The 17,752-nt window shown below is 41.1% G+C and overlaps 2 protein-coding genes across 2 annotated transcripts in view; one reads left to right on the top strand and one right to left on the bottom strand.

Annotated features, from left to right (window-relative positions):
• Window positions 1-17,752, bottom strand: part of ACACA (acetyl-CoA carboxylase alpha) — a 413,948-nt gene that overhangs the window by 336,409 nt on the left and 59,787 nt on the right. The window lies entirely within an intron of this gene.
• C21H17orf78 (chromosome 21 C17orf78 homolog) overlaps window positions 9,896-17,752 on the top strand; it is a 51,118-nt gene continuing 43,261 nt past the window's right edge. Inside the window, 3 exon segments of the mRNA XM_071210872.1 lie at window positions 9,896-9,953; window positions 12,672-12,758; window positions 13,215-13,460. Coding sequence (XP_071066973.1) covers window positions 9,896-9,953; window positions 12,672-12,758; window positions 13,215-13,460 — 391 coding nt within the window.

Here is a 17,752-nt window from a genome sequence, read left to right as displayed (position 1 = left end):
GAGAGGATACAGGAAATACTAGGATGTTATTTCTCAATGGCCCCAAAATACAACCATGCTTATTCTTACCCCTATTCTTTTTTTTCCCCTTTAATTTTACAAACATTTATGGAACATTTATTATGTGTCAGTGTTGGGGCAGGTGGTGAACAAGACAAAGTAGCTACTCTGTTAAGCTTGCATTCTAGTTAGAAGGAAGGATGTGCTGTAGATACAAGAAAAGGTTAATATGTCAAGACCTTTTTCTTAAGGTACCAAGACCAAGGATTGATCATGGGACCTCATATGTGCTATCACTGAGACATATCATCTCCTAAGTTGGTTATATTATTTGTTTGCTCGTTGTTTGTTATTTTGGGTTTTTTTTAGGAGGTACTGGGGACCAACCTGGGACGTCCTATGTGGGAAGCAGGTACTCAACTGCTTGAACCATATCCTTTCCCTCTATTTTTTAAAATATATTTTTATTGAAGTATATCATTCATACATGAACATACATAAATATTAAGTGTATAGTAAAAGTTGTGAACTTACAAAATAAACATGCATAATATACAGGGGTATGATGTCTGATGTTATGCATGGACAGATTTGAACCATGGGTAGGTTCAAACTTTAACTGTTCTTAGGATTTAGCCAACCAAATTTACTAATCAGTAGCTGAAGTCGGTACCCAAGCATCTCTTCCTCCCCCATTTTTTGGGAAAGGGAGTTTCCAACTCCAGCCATGGAATAGCTCCCAAGGCACCTTGCTACGCAGGCATCGGCCTCCAAGGTGAGGATGGCTCTATTCACAAATCTCTGAAGATGGGCCGTCTCCTCCTTTTATACTTTCATGGATGTTGCTGTAAATTCTTCTGGTCTTCTGGAGCCCCCAAACAGGTGTTTTAGATAGCTCTGAGTGATAACCAACTGCTCTGTAGGATGAGCTGACTCTTGAAGCTCCTTACCCTCCTGTCATCTTGCCCCTCCTCCTTACCGCCTATACTTTAGTTTATGCTAGCAGACTCGCCCTTCTTATCTCCTAATTTTCTGCATCTTTCTGGTTTTTGGAAGTCCAGTCCCATTTTCTCCAAGCTACCACTGATCTCCCTCTTCCCTGAATTCATGTAGCAATATACTTAACACCACATGGTTTAGCATTTAATTATGATAGAAAATTTTTGTATATGTTGGTTTTAGCTCTCCAGATAAATTCTAATAACCTTGAAGACAGAAAGCATTTCTTATATTTTGGTGCCTGCCCCCCATAGCTCTTAGAGAAGGACTCAAAATATCAGTAAAGGGAAGCGGATTTGACCCAACAGGTAAGGTGTCTGCCTACCACATGGGAGGTCCAAGGTTCAAACCCAGGGCCTCCTGACCCGTGTGATGAACTGGCCCACACGCAGTGCTGATGCGTGCAAGGAGTGCCTTGCCGCGCAGGCGTGTCCCCTGCGTAGGGGAGCACCATACGCAAGGAGTGTGCCCCGTAAGGAGAGCTGCCCAGCGCATAAAAAGTGCAGCCTGCCCAGGAATGGTGCTGCACACACAGAGAGCTGATGCAGCAAGATGACGCAACAAAAAGAGACACGGATTCTGGGTGCCGCTGACAAGAATACAGGTAGACACAGAAGAACACGCAGCGAATGGACACAGAGAACAGACAACTGGGGGTGGGGGGTGAGGAAGGGGAGAGAAATAAATTAAAAAAAGAAAATCTTTTTTTTAAAAATCAGTAAATTTATCATTGACTGAAATAAAGATAAGCAGAGAGGCCACTCTACTTCTGATATTTGCTTATGTGTCTTCACATTGCCTCTTGGAGGCAAAGCCTCCAGTAGGATACTTAGCTGCTTACAGATGGACAAACTTCATCAAGAAGTTCAGTGCATTTCTCAGATTTGTGGCTCCAGTCATGAGATAAGAGAGAAAGAAGACAAAAAGGCCTTATCTGAACATTACCTCCCTTTGCTCTGGTCATCCATTGAGATTTGCCCACATTAAAAGCCTAAGGGGGGAAGTGGACTTGGCCCAATGGAGAGGGCGTCCACCTATCACATGGGAGGTCTGCGGTTCAAACCCCGGGCCTCCTTGACCCATGTGGAGCTGGCCCATGCACAGTGCTGATGCGCGCAAGGAGTGCCGTGCCACGCAGGGGCATCCCCCTCGTAGAGGAGCACCACGTGCAAGGAGTGCACCCCATAAGGAAAGCCGCTCAGTGTGAAAGAAAATGCAGTGTGCCCAAGAATGGCGCCGCACACACAGAGCTGACACAGCAAGATGACACACCAAAAAGAAACACAGATTCCTGGTGCCACTGATAAGGATAGAAGCAGTCACAGAAGAACACACAGTGAATGGACACAGACAGTAGACAACTGGGGGGGAGGGAATAAATAAATAATTCTTAAAAAAAAAAAAGCCTAAGGGAACCTCACCCCATAAGGTCAGAAAATATCCTCAAGGAGGCCACTTTACAAGTCTGGAGTCTGATGATGCAAGGTAGTACTGCACAGTAAAAGAGAGCATTCATAGTGGAGATTCTCTACAGTGTTTTCACGTGGACAATTGGGTTTTCACTTGGCATTTCAGCCTTCCCTCCTTTCTTATTATCCAATCCCAAACATTTCCAGTCCCTATCCATACTTTGGGCAGTCACTCAAACTTAGATTCTTCCTCTGTGACAACTCCATATCTTTTAAAAATATCCCTTGCTTAGTTTGCCAGGGTGGCTATAACAAATACCACAGACTGGTTGGTTTAAACAACAGGGATTTAATGTCTCACAGTTATGGAGGCTAAAATCTAAAATTAAGATGGCAACAGAATTGTGCTTTCTTGGGAGGCTATAGCCTTCTGGTGATGGTTTGCAGGCAATCCATAGTACAATCTCTTCCTCTGTCATGTGGCCCTCTGTCTCCTACTGTGAAGTTTGTCCAAATTTCTCCTGTTTACAAGGACCCCATCCTCATTCAGTTTGGCCTTATCTTACTAGGATTTTTAAAAGATCCTATTTACAAATAAATTCACAGTCACAGGACTGGTGATTAGTACTTGAGTATGTCTTTGTGGGTTAACATGGTAGGCCAGGAGATGGAATGCCATCTCCTCAACCCAAGTCTTTTTTTTTTTTTTAGGAGGTACCAGGGATTAAACCTGGAATTTCGTACATGGGAAGCAAGCATCAACCACTGAACTACACCCACTCCCCCCAACACGAGTCTTCATCAATGGACCCGCTATGCCATCATGCCCAATTTTCTCAAAAAGAAAAAGGAAGAAAGAAGGGTAAAGAAAACCAAAAATGAATAAAAATAAAATGTAACTTAAATCAGTGAATGACATGGGCACACAGAGTCTATTACTCCCCACCCTATCCTCCATTTCCTACCAGTTCTCATTACAAGAATCAAATACCTTATGAATGTTCACTTGACTGATTCAGGATGGGTTTTGTTATTAAATCTTACCACCACCCCTATTTTCTCAGGGTGATAAAGCAGTGACCAGGGACCTGGGGATAATTTGTATTCTTTACCCTTACTTGGAGGGAGCCATTAAACAGAAATGATTATGGCTTAAGCTTCTGAGAACCAACCAAAGGGATGGCACTGTGAGGGTATGCCTGGCCCTTTTTAGGCCAATGGTTATGCCACTCTGGAAAGACTTGTTGCCTCCTTTGGAAAGGATGTGAAACAAAAGGAACTTTCATATACTACAAGGGGTAATGTAAATAAGGACAACTCTTTAGAAAACTGTTTGGCATTAACCAGTAAAGTTGAATTTGCCCAACATACCCTACAACCCAGCTTCTACTTCTGGGTCTAGACCCTGGAGAGACTCTTTCAAACGTGTCCCAGGAGCATTGTTCATTATGGCCCAAAACTGGGAACAACTCAAATGCCTCTTGGCAATAGAATAGATAAATAAATTGTGGTACATTTATACAATGTGATATTATAAAGTAATGAAAATAAACAAACTATTGCTCCACAAAACAATATGAATGAATTTTATAAACAATGTAGAGTAAAAGAAGCCAGACACAAAAGAGTATATAAGTCTCCGTTTATATAAAGTTCAAAAATAGGCAGAACTCACTTGTGGTGTTAAAATTCTATATAATGGGAGCAGGTATAGCTCAGTGGTTGAGCACCTGCATGAGGTCCTGGGTTGAATCCCGAGTCCCTCCTAAAAAAAAATGTCTGTACTACAATTGCTCCTGATGGTTGGTACTGACAGAAGACATGAGAATTTCTGGGGTGATGGTTACCAAGGTGTATTCCACTTGTTTATACATAATAAAAAGTTTACTTAAAAATACAAAGAGTATGATTCCATTTATATAAAGTTCAATAGGCAAAACTAAATAGAAAGCATGGAAAGATAAAGACTGCAAAAATCAGGATAGTGGTTATGTGTGGGAGGAAGAAAAGGAATTGGTCAGAGAGAGAAATATAAAGAGCTTCTAAGATATTCGTAATGTTTAATTTCTTTTTTGGGTGATGGTTACATAGTGTTCACATTATTATTATTTAAAATATATTTATGGGGAAGAGGACTTGGCCCAGGCCTGCGGTTCAAACCCCGGGCCTCCTTGGCCTGTGTGGAGCAGGCCCATGCGCAGTGCTGATGCGCGCAAGGAGTGCCCTGCCACACAGGGGTGTTCCCCGCGTAGGGGAGCCCCATGTGCAAGGAGTGCACCCTGTAAGGAGAGCTGCCCAGTGTGAAAGAAAGTGCAGCCTGCCCAGGAATGGCACCACACACACGGAGAGCTGACACAACAAGATGATGCAACGAAAAGAAACACATATTCCCGTGCCACTGGCAACAACAGAAGGGTACAAAGAAGACAAAATAAAGACTAAAAAATAAAAAATAAATAAAATAAAATATATTTATGTTTTATATGATCTTCTGTATGACATTCCATGATTTTAAAAAATTAAAAATAAATGAAAACTAAATAAAATAAACCAAACAAAAAACATACACCCTTGAAAGAAGGAGTAGCAAAGTATAGGAACTCTGTGCAGGAGTTAGGTAATAATTTTAGAACTAGAAGAGGCTTCAAAGCTATCTTGTCATACCACCTCACTAAAATCAAAACAAAACAAAAAAAAATGGAGGCCCAGAGAAATTAAGTGACTTGCTCAAAGTGATTCAGTAAATTCTTATTGTGGAACTTCTTGGCTTCCTGTCAAGTGCTCCTCCACTGACCTACCCTGATTCATCTATTCAGTCCTGGTTTCCAACTTTCTTTCAGAGTCATATCTTTAATCTGCACACATCACAAAACTCACCCAAATTATAGCGTTTTTCCTTCTAAATTTGATGCTTTTGTTGTGGGGAAGGAGATCAGGAGAGATATACTCTTCTCCACTGATATTCCAAACACTTAAAGAAAAATAGTCAAAATATCTAATAGTACAGAAATAGTTCCTAGTAACTGCAGTTCTTCTGTTTCTCTGTACCCCACAGAATGGAGAGCTGCCACATGTAGACTGACTTTTAGGAGGTACCAGAGATTGAACCCAGGACCTCATACGTGAGAAGCAGGTGCTCAACCACTGAGCTACATCTACTCCCCTAGACTGACTTTTGGGGTTCTGGAATCACAGAAGAAAAGGGAAGAGTCTGAGAGTCGATACGACTTCCCTCCACTTAATCTTTACCCAAGTACAGGGACTCTTTTGGAGAAAGTGAGCTCTTCTGCCACCTTGTGACATAAAGTGAGAACAGTAAGCCTTTAGATCCTTCCCTAGCCCTGCTCCAAGATGGCAGCACTGTAACGTGGCATCCAAGAACTAACCTAGGGAAGCAGATGTGGCTCAACTGATAGAGCGTCCGTCTACCATATGGAGGGTCCAGGCTTCAATCCCTAGGGCCTCCTGACCTGTGTGGTAAGCTAGCCCACGTGCAGTGCTGCCCCGTGCAAGGAGTGCCCTGCCTCGCAGGGGCGCCCCCACATAGGGACCCCCCCACAGGACTCAACGTGTACGTCCCCTCCGCAAGGAGAGCAGCCCCGCGTGAAAAAAAGTGCAGCCAGCCCAGGGGTGGGGCCACACACACAGAGAGCTGACACCGCAAGGTGACACAACAAAAAAGAGATGCAGTTCCCAGTGCCACCGGATAATACAAGCAGATGCAGAAGAATACACACAGCGAATGGACACAGAGAGCAGACAAAAGGAGGGAGGGGAAGGGGAGAGAAATAAATTTAAAAAACAAAACAAAACTAATCTAGATCACATAAAATGTTATAAGAGGCTCCCATATACCCCTACTCTCCACTCCACCCCCACTCCTCCCACATCAACAACCTCTTTCATCAGTGTGGCACATTCATTGCATTTGATGAATACATTTTAGAACAATGCTACACAGCATGGATTATAATTTAATTGTAGTTTACACTTCTCTCCCAGTCCATTCAGTGGGTTATGGCAGGATATATAATGTCCTGCATCTGTCCCTGCAATATCATTCAGGACAACTCCTTCGAGTCCTGAAAATACCCCCATATCACACCTCTTCATTCCTCACCCTGTCCTCAGCAACTCCCATGGCCACTGTATTCACATCAATGATATAGTTTCTTCCATTGCTAGAGTCACAAGTATTTAAAAAAAACAAACATTAAAAAAATGAAAAATAAAATATTTACTAACTTGAAAAAAAAGAAAGAATTTGTTGGACCCAGATTTCCTATGAGCTAGTTTACAGAGGTATCTATATATGTGCACATGTGTGTATGTATAACACACATATTCATGTTTAATGCTGGAATAATATCTCACAAAATATTGAAATGTGCCAACTTTTGGCTTACCAGTTCTTTGTTCAATGAATTCCTTACAATATTTCCTAAGCTATTGTTTAATAAAATAAAACAAATCATGTTTCAAAAAAAAAAAAAGAACTAACCCAGGGAACATTTCTTTCAATAGAGCAACAGGGAAAATGCATAATAGCATAATAGCATAATAGCATAGGGGAGCAGGAAATCATATTAAGGAAACAATAAGCAAAACCCAGGAAACCCAGGGAGGGCAATGGAATGGAGAATCAGGAAATAGCAGCAGGGAAAATGGAGAGAGGTAGTGCTGCTCTGTACCAATAAAGATTTGAGGCATTTATGTCCCCTTTAGTGAGCTCATTTCTTGGCTCTCTCACACCACAAAAGTTCTTGAAAAAATTATCAATACTTCTTTACTTCCAGTTCCCTCTGAACCCATGCCTTCTATTTCTACCACCCCAATTAAACCACTCTTTCCAGAGCTGTCAAATCTGATGGATAGATGGATATTCTGTCATTCTACATGTTTGACTGACCATTTCTTCCTTGAAATACTCTCTTCTCTTGGCTCCTGTGACATCCAATCTCCTGTTTTCTTAGCTCAAATGTACTTCAGAGAAATCTTCCCTGACCATGCTTTAAATGTCTCTGCTTGCAGTGCTTCACCTCATCACCCTGTTTCTTTATAGCAGCAATCATGTATAATGCCTGATATTGGCCCTTCTTCACCACTTTATTTAGCAACCATGTTTATTGTCTACTTCCTATTATTCCATGAAGACATAGGCTTTGTCTTGCTCACTGCTATAATAGTACCTGGCACATAGTAGGCCCTGAATAAATTTTATTAAATGAATGAGTGAAAGACATTAGGACTGAATGTCCAGGGTTTCTTCGCCCCTTTCCACATTTCAGGCAGCATGTTGTCCTTTGGTGACATTGTTTCCCCACCAAGACTTCCCCTGATGCTCAATTTTACCATATTTCAAGCTGTTTAAGATGTCAGAAAAGAGGGTGGTATTTAGAATATGACAACTCAGATCTCATGAACTCCTTCATGGAAAGCCCTTTGAACCACGTTCCCTTTTAATCATTATCAATCAGTTTCGGCTTCTATAACCTCCCATCTAACCAAATCTAAGTTTGCTCCAACAGAGTCTATTTCCAGGGGACAGAAAGACTGCAGAGGCACTGGACTTAGACGAGGATTTGAGTAGCTCTTCATTTCTACTTTATGATCCACCTAACTATGCCATCACAAAATCTATACAGTATTACCCTAAATGTATAATCTTTACTAAAGATAAAATTTTAGAAAACTCTTCCAACAAGTTATCTGTCTGGGAAAACCTTCCCAAACTGCAGACAGTGCCACTCATCTAGTACAGTTAGCTCTTTCCCACAACCTCCCAGCCCAATAGTCATGGGAATGTTGCTACTTATACTCACTTCACTATTTGGGAGAGTTTGAAAATGTGCAACACTAGATAGATATGTCTGTGTTAAAGTGAGTTTATGTGTACAACTATGAATGAGTTCTAGATAGCACTTGGTCAGAACTCTCAATTTACAGTGGAGAAAACAGAGATCTGGAGAGGTCAAGTAATTTCCCCAAGGTGATATAGTTAATAACAAGGCCTGTACTAGAACTCAATTTCTTTGTTTTCTAGTCCAGAGCTCTTGCCAGGGTAACTCACTGACTCATGTAGTCCTAGTTTCCTGCTCAATTCTAGAAATCACCTTAGTTTTTCCTTTTATGATTAAAAGGAGAAATGTAAGATTATATATATGGTAATAGAATAAATTTTTTTTTTAAATCCATGAAGGGAGTAGATGTGGCTAAAGCAGTTGAGCACCCACCTCCCACATGGGAGGTTCTGGGTTCAGTTCCAGTGCCTCCTAAAGAAAACAAACAGGGAAGCGGATTTGGTGCAAAGGATAGGGCATCCACCTACCACATGGGAGGGCCAAGGTTCAAAACCAGGGCCTCCTGACGCATGTGATGAGCTGGCCCACATGCAGTCCTGATGCGCGCAAGGAGTGCTGTGCCACACAGGGGTGTCCCCCGCATAGGGGAACCCCACGTGCAAGGAGTGCACCCCGTAAGGAGAGCCGCCCAGCACAAAAAAAGTGCAGCCTGCCCAGGAATGACACCGCAAACATGGAGAGCTGACACAGCAAGATGACACAACAAAAGGAGATACAGATTCCAGGTGCCGCTGACAAGAATACAAGCGGACACAGAAGAACACACAGCGAATGGACACAGAGGGCAGACAACTGGGGGGTGGGGGGGTGCAGGAAAGGGGAGGGAAATAAAAGATAAATCTTAAAAAAAAGAAAACAAAAAAACAAAACAATGAGCAAACAATTAGCAAATAATGAGAAAACAGATGAGGGAGCCAACTCAGGGCAGTTGTGTGGTTCAGTGGTTAAGCACCAACCTCCCACATACAAGGTCCTGGGGTCAATCCCCGGTCCCGGTCCCTCAAAAAAAAAAATTCCATGGAACTACACTACACAAACACTGGTCCATAAGTTAATACATGGACATTCATTAATAGTACAATTATAAAAATGTGCTCTCATCAATTGTAACAAATGTTCCACACCAATACTAGTTGTGGTTGGTAGGATGGTACATGGGAATCCTGTATTTCATGCATGATTGCTTTGTAAACCCACAACTACTTTCTTTAATAGAAGTCTCCACATCTCTTTATGTCAGAATGTAAATCTATGTGCCTGTGTCAGCAAGTATTCATGTGAATGTCTATGTATTTCTTTGCAACTATTTGAAAACCGTAATACTAGGTGTTTATGCCCTTTCTGCCAAGGAAACCTCTAGGTAATTAAGTTCACTCTCTCAGTACCATTAACAAAATCAGGGGAAGAATTTGTGAGTTAATCGTTAATAAGCAGATTTGGTCTTTTCTCCAGTCAGCTGTATTCTTGGGTCTATAGGAAATGAGAAAAAATAATCAGTGTGGAACCAGACTCTCCCAGGGTCAAGCTTGGTTGCAGGACAGTGACTTCAGCTAGAGACCAGGCTATAAGGGGCTGTGACAGATTAGCAGTTTATGGTCTCTGCAAGGAGCTTGTGCTCAACCTAACATGGATCCTATCTTGGTCTTTAGCCTAATCACTGCATCCTATGATACCAACCAGAAAGGCAAGTACTTTTTTAGCTTGATAACCTGGAATATCCCAAGAGAAGCTTAGAAAAATCTCTCTGAGACAGTGCCTGGGCTCTCTTCTGCCAGAGGGAGATATAGCCAATACCTAGCAGGCGATGCTTTCTAGAAATCATCCCATGTGCCCTCTTGTTCATAAAAGGGCTGCAATTTATTTAACCTAGAGACATGGCTGTCTGTCTCATAATGAGAGGTCTTCAGAAAATATGTTGCATTCTTCTCTTTTTCATGTAACTAACATTAAAAGCCCTCTCTCTGCTAGATGGCTTTCTTTACTACAGGGTGCTGTTACAGTTTCTTTTCTTTTTTTTTTATTTTAAGATTTTATTTATTTATTTCTCTCCCCTTCCCCCTCCCCCAGTTGGCTGCTCTCTGTGTCCATTCGCTGTGTGTTCTTCTGTGACCGCTTCTATCCTTATCAGCGGCACCCGAAATCTGTGTTTCCTTTTGTTGTGTCATCTTGTTGCGTCAGCTCTCCGTGTGTGCAGCGCCATTCTTGGGCAGGCTGCACTTTCTTTCGCGCTGGGCAGCTCTCCTTACAGGGCGCACTCCTTGCGCATGGGACTCCCCTACGCAGGGTCACCCCTGTGTGGCAGGGCATTCTTTGCGTGCATCAGCACTGTGCACAGGCCAGCTCCACACCTGTCAAAGAGGCCTGGGGTTTGAACCATGGACCTCCCATGTGGTAGGCTGACGCCCTATCCATTGGGCCAAATCTGCTTCCCACTGTTACAGTTTCAGGTAGTTATCTCCTAAGACTCCCAAACTCATAACCTCTCATAAGATGTTGTCTTCCCTTTTAAAAGGTGATACATCAAAAAGTGTGGAGATGGATAGAGTTGATAGTAACACATTATAGTGAGTAATAACTGGTTTATAAATGGGATTGTGACTGAAAAAGGTAATGTGGGGAAGTAAATGTCAATAGAAAGAAAGCTAAAGAATTATCTAGGGACTGAATAACACAGTGAGCCCAGAGGCAGTTGAGAATTGTGGTTAAGGGTACAAATCCAAGACAGTCCTTCTGTTAGCTAGAGCAGATGCATATCACTATTGCAGGGTGATGGGAATATGGAGAAACATGGGAAAACTACAACTGGTGTGACCTATAGACTGTGGTTAACATCATACTATAATATTCTTGCATTAATGCCAAGCTATACTGTGTAGATAATGGAGGTGTATGGAAAAAGTGTGCCAAATGTATGCTATGGACCATGATTGGTGGTAACAGTCTGATGATATTATCTCATAATCTGTAACAAATGTTCCACCAGGGTGTGGAGTTGTATGGTAATCTACACATCTGTATGATTGTTTTGCAAGTTCACAATATCTGTAACAAAAATACATTAAAAGGGAAACGGACTTTGGCCCAGTGGTTAGGGCGTCCGTCTACCATATGGGAGGTCCGCGGTTCAAACCCCGGGCCTCCTTGACCCGTGTGGAGCTGGCCATGCGCAGCACTGATGTGCGCAAGGAGTGCCGTGCCACGCAAGGGTGTCCCCCGCGTGGGGGAGCCCCACACGCAAGGAGTGTGCCCATGAGGAAAGCTGCCCAGCATGAAAAGAAAGAGCAGCCTGCCCAGGAAATGGCGCCGCCCACACTTCCTGTGCCGCTGACGACAACAGAAGCGGACAAAGAAACAAGACGCAGCAAATAGACACCAAGAACAGACAACCAGGGGAGCGGGGGGGGGGAATTAAATAAATAAATTTTTAAAAATCTTAAAAAAAAAAAAATACATTAAAAAAATAGTATGGGTTGGGGGAAAAATACACCAAATGTAAGATAAGGTATATAGTATATAGTAATATTTTGACAATGCTCCAGCATAGTTTGTAACAAATGTCTCACACCAATGCCGAGAGTTGGTGGAAGGGTGATGTATGAGACCCCTCTGTGATGTTATGTATGTTTATTTTGTTAAGTTCACGATCTTGACTATACACTTATTGTTTATGTGTGTTCATGTATGAATGATATACTTCAATAAAAAATAAAAAAATAAATTATACAATTCAAAACAAAGAAAAAGGTGATACATCCAAATAGATGGGAATGCTCTCAGGTATGAAGTGCTAAGAGAACGGGTGGCGTAGAGGATGGTACCATTTGCTGCTCTTGAAAACTATTTAAAAGTTGATTTCTCAGTGTCCTAAGTATTTCATCTCCAAAATTAACTTGTCAGAGTTAAGGCCAAATGGCATAAGGTGTATAAGGTAACAAACTGAACAAATGAAGAAAATTCATAACACCCTTTGTGCCAAAAAGCTTAGGTAACTATGACCCAGTGGTTCACCGGAAACCTACATAGATAACTTGTCTATGATCACACTTAATAAACTTTCAAAAGTTTTCTTTAATACCAGAAGGCAGATAGAACAGGAAAGAAAAGAAAATAACCAGTGTTTGACAAAATGGGTTAGTCTTTGATTAATTTACTTCACTTAAACTCTATTTCATCTTTCTTTCTCCTAATAGGCAGATATTGTTTTCTTTACACTAGACTAACTCCTACTTTTATGTATTTGGCTGTGTGTTTTAAAGTCTTTGGAGAGTGTTTGATTTCTCCAATTAGACTGCAAGTTTTATGAGAAGGAACTGCATTTTTTTGCATTTCCCTTCTAGTACACAAAATTCTAAAGAGTTAGTACCCAGTAAATTGTGACCTTCTTTTTTCCTATATACCTCAGAACTCAGAGTCAGCGGCTGCTAAGTGGAACAGCTGCCTGAACTCTTCCCAGGGAATGTGAAAAACATCAGGGATATGCTAATAATGGGCCCTTTCTGAAAAATCACTTTGCCATTCCAAGGAATTTTACCTTAAAAGTAGTTTTGTTTCCCCTTTTCCTAGCCTGGATCTCTAATATCTTATTTTAAATATACGTATCTTTCCCAGGAAGCTTTCTGGAAACTTTTAAATAAACTGTTAATACTTAGGCTAGGCTATATAAATCAGACAGAGGCAGCTCCCGACCCTCTCTACATTAAACAATCTTTGCATCTTTGTGTTTAATTTACTACAATCAACTATCTTCATGGGACCCATGGCAGGAAGGAGGGAAAGTTGGGCTTGTATATTTAGTACCATAAACACATACTGAGGAAGAAGAGGTCTAAAAAAAGGAGAAAGTACAGCAGCAGAATTTAACAGGGGTCATGAGTGGAAGTGGTTTAGCTAGGTACCATTCAGATTAAGAACCAGCTTCATTTTTGTCTGACCTTTCTCCTTACAGAAGTCCAGGCAGAAGCCAAAAGAGCTGCATTTATCCAAAATCGGACCGTGGCTACCCTGTGGTGCCTTAGCTCTGGGAGCAAACTAAAAGTCAATCTCTGGTATTCACAAAAAAAGTAAAAGGTCAAGTATACTCTGATGAATCTGCGAGTCACTGCTGCTCCCTACAGAAATAGCTCTGCCTCCCCTAGCTGTCACCTAGCCCCCAAATCCAAGTTTCAGACTGGATATCTTCTTACAGGCAAAGGTAATATTGGAAAAGGAGAAGGAGGTAGGAGCTAGAGCATAGTGGCAGCTAAATCCACAAGAAAATGGATGACCCTCCCCTTTGACAAATCTATATCCTCTCTGAGACTCAGTTTTCTAATTTCTAAAGGTCCTTCTAGCCCTGACCTGTGATTTTCATATGACCTTCATTTCTGAGGGTTTTCCTTGACAATTGTTTATTACTTTTTTTTTTAGATTTTTATTTGAATGCACACAGTAAAATATTCAAACAACACAAATTTATAGTGAAAAGTAAGTCCCCCTCATACCCTTATCTCTCAATCCTCCAGTTCTCTATCCCTGAGACAATCACTATCACCAACTTATTGCATTTCCTTCCAGAGATAGTCAAAGCATGTATGGATGTATATATATAGTTTTTTCTTGTTTTACATAGTTTTTAAAAATTTATTTTTTTAATTTATTGAAGCATTACACTCATACATAAACATACATAAACAATAAGTGTATATTAATAGTTGTGAACTTATAAAACAAACATATACAACATCGTACAGGACTCTCATAACTCACCCTACCACCAATAACTTGCATTGTTGTTAAACCTTTTCAACTAATGACTGAAGAGCATTGTCAATATATTACTAACCAAAGTATTTTTCCCCCAACCAACCTTATTATTATTTTTATATCATTTATATATGAACATACATAAACAATTAAGTGTATGGTAAGAGTTGTGAATTTACAAAGCAAACATGCGTAACATCATACAGGGGTACCAATCATCAATCCTCCATCAACACCTTGCATTGTCATGAGACATTTGTTACAAATTATGAAAGAATATTGTCAAAATCTTACTACTAATCATAGTCCTTATCTTACATTTGGTGTGTTTTACCCCCAACCCACCCTATTATCATTTTTTAAATGTATTTTTATGACAGAAGTCATAAACTTATAAAACAATCATGCACATGTGCAGAATTCCCAAACAACACCCCTCCATCAACACACCACACTGTGATGGAAAATTTGCTACAGATAAGATAATATCATCTGATTCTTACCATGTCCATAGTGTACATTTGGCTCACATTTTCCATACTGTCTCATTATCAACACAGTACAACTTTCAAATAGATGTAAAAATATATTATTACTACTAACCACAGTCCATAGGTCACTCCTGTTGTATATTTCCCATGCTTCTCCACATTCCCAACACCCTACAGTAGTGATATACATTTGCTCTAGCTCACAAAGGACACTCTTGCATCTGTACCTTCAACCACAATTTTCATCCATGTCTTGGTTTACTGTTCCTAGATTATTCTCTAGCATTCTGTCAATTGGCATTTACATCCCTAGACTACCATTTTCAGCCACATTCCCATTTATAAACTGGTTGTTACTATGTGTTTCCATCCACTCTATACATTTCCACACTTTAAAGTAAAGCTAATTAAAACTTCTATATGCATTAAACATCAGTAGTCCATCTCTTTCTCTTACCTCCTTTAAGAATTCACCACCTACCACCAGGTCTTGCAGATATTTTCCTACAATTTCTTCTAGAAGTTTTATGGTTCTTGCTTTTATTTTTAGGTTTTTGATCCATTTTGAATTAATTTTTAGATAAGGTGTGAGATAGGGGTCCTCTTTCCTTCTTTCAGCTACAGATACCCAATTCTTTCAGGACCATTTGTTGAATGGACCGTCCTGCCCAAGCTGTGTGGGTTTGACAGGCTAGTAAAAATCACTTTACCATACATGTGAGGGTCTATTTCTGAACCATAAATTTGGTTCCATTGGTCTATGTGTCTGTCTGTATGCCAGTACCATGCTGTTTTTACCTCTATAGCTAGTTAATATGATTTAAAGTCTGGAGATGAGGGTTTGCTTTTCCTTTTTATGATGTTTCTGGCTATTCAGGACCCTTACCCTTCAAAAAAAATTTCATGATCTTGTTTTCAATTTTTAAGAAAATACTGGTGGAATTTTTATCGGGATTGCATTGAATCTGTATATCAATTTGACTAGAATTGACATCTCAATGATATTTAGTCTTCCAATCCATGAGCATGGAATGTTCTTCCAGTTATTTAGGTCTTTTTTGATTTAACATTGAGTTGCAGTTTTCTGAATACAAGTGCTTTATATCATTGGTTAAGTTTATTCCTGACTATTTGAGTTTTATCTGTCATATTTTATTTTCACCACTATTTTGACAATTTTAGTTACTTTTACTGATATAATCTTCATTTCTAGACTCTCTTCCAGGCCTTTCTCTCCTGTCTTTTCTTTGCAGACTCTAGTATACCCTTTAGTGTTTCCTGAAAATCTGGTTTCTTGCTTGGAAACTCTCTCATTTCTGTATATCTGTGAATATTCTAATCTCACCCTTATTTTTGAAAGACAGTCTTGCTGGATATAAGATTCTTGGCTAGAAGTTTTTCCCTTGTAGTATCTTTTTTTTTTTTTTTAATTTCTTTCTCTCCCCTTTACCCTCGTTGTCTGCTCTCTGTGTCCATTCGCTGTGTGTTCTTCTGCATCCACTTGCATTATCCTTGACACTGGGAGACTGTCTCATTTTTGTTGCATCATCTTGCTTTGTCAGCTCTCCATGTGTGCGGCGCCATTCCTGGGCAGGCTGCACTTTTTTCGTACCGGTGGCTCTCCTGCCGGACTGCACTGGGGCTCCCCTATGCGGGAGATACCCCTGCGTGGCACAGCACTCCTTGCACATATCAGCACTGCGCATGGGCCAGTTCATCACATGGGTCAGGAGGCCCTGGGTTTGAAACTTGGACCTCCCACGTGGGAGGTGGACACCCTATCCAGCAGGCCAAATCCGCTTCCTACATTGCTTTTCTCTTACTGTTCTCAAAATTCTCTTAGTCTTGGCATTTGACATTCTAATGAGTATGTGTCTCGGAGTTGGTCTATTCGAAATTTTTTGGATGGGAGTATGTTGTGCTTCTTGGACAGGGATATCTATGTCCTTCAGTAAGGTTGGGAAATTTTCTACCATTATTTTTTCAAATATTCCTATGGCCCATTTTCCCTTCTCTTCTCCTTCTGGGACACATTGACACATATGTTTGCATGCCTTTTGCTGTCATATAGTTCCCTGAGACCTTGTTCAATTTTTTCCATTCTTTTCTTATCTGTTCTTTAGTATGTTCACTTCCAGAGGCCACTTCTTCAAGCTCACCAATCCTTTCTTCTGCCTTCTCAAATCTGCTATGATTCCAATATTTTTGAAATTTCATTTATTGCACATTTCATTCCCATAAGATCTGGTATTTTCGATGTATGCTTTTAAATTCTTCTTTGTGCTCATTCAGTGTCTTCTTTTTTTTTAGATTTGTTTTTTATTTAATTCTCTCCCCTGCCCCCCCAGTTGTCTGCTTTCTGAGTCCATCTGCTGTATGTTCTTGTGTGTCCGCTTTGTTTTCTTGCAGCAGCACCAGGAATCTGTGTCTCTTTTTGTTGCGTCATCTTGCTGCATCAGCTCTCTGTATGTGCGGCACCACTCCTGGGCAGGCTGCACTTTTTTCATGCGGGGCACCTCTCCTTATGGGGTGCACTCCTTGCGTGTGGGGCTCCCCTATGCAGGGGACACCCCTGTGTGGCACGGCACTCCTTGTGCACATCAGCACTGCACATGGGCCAGCTCACCATACGTGTCAGAAGGCCCTGGATTTGGACCTTGGACCTCCCATGTGGTAGGTGGACACCCTATCCAATGGGCCAAATCCGCTTCCCCCAGTGTCTTCTTAATATCCTTAATCTCTTTAGCCATCTCATTGAATTTATTAAGGAGATTTGTTTGAACATCTATGTTTAGTTGTCTCAACTCCTTTATGCCACCTGGAGGCTTATCTTGTCCCTTTAACTGGGTCATAGCTTCCTGTTTCTTGGTGTGGATTGTAATTTTTTGTTGGTGTCTGGCATCTGGCTTATTTGAGTATTTATTCTGGGTGCAGTTTTTCTCTTTAGTTTAGGGCTTCCTGCCCTTTCTCCTTTGCTGTTTGTGCAGTAGGAGCCAAGCATATAGTTGTGTGCTATAAGCTGTAGAGGCTCAGGCTGCCCTCACTGTGCCAGGGACCAATGAAGCTTCTTCCACTTTCTCCTTTGCCAGGGGTAGGGACAGAGTCACAGCTGTGTGGAATAATTCAAGTCATGCAGGCCTAGACTGTATTTGTCCAGAGACACTGATGAAGCTTCACCCCCGTTTCTCATCTGCCTGTGGCAGGGATGGAGCTTCAGATATGGGCAGCAATCTATACAGTGCAGGTCCAA

Source organism: Dasypus novemcinctus, chromosome 21 (assembly GCF_030445035.2).
Source record: "Dasypus novemcinctus isolate mDasNov1 chromosome 21, mDasNov1.1.hap2, whole genome shotgun sequence".
Taxonomy (NCBI): domain Eukaryota; kingdom Metazoa; phylum Chordata; class Mammalia; order Cingulata; family Dasypodidae; genus Dasypus; species Dasypus novemcinctus.
This window is presented reverse-complemented; position numbering and strand designations above follow the sequence as displayed.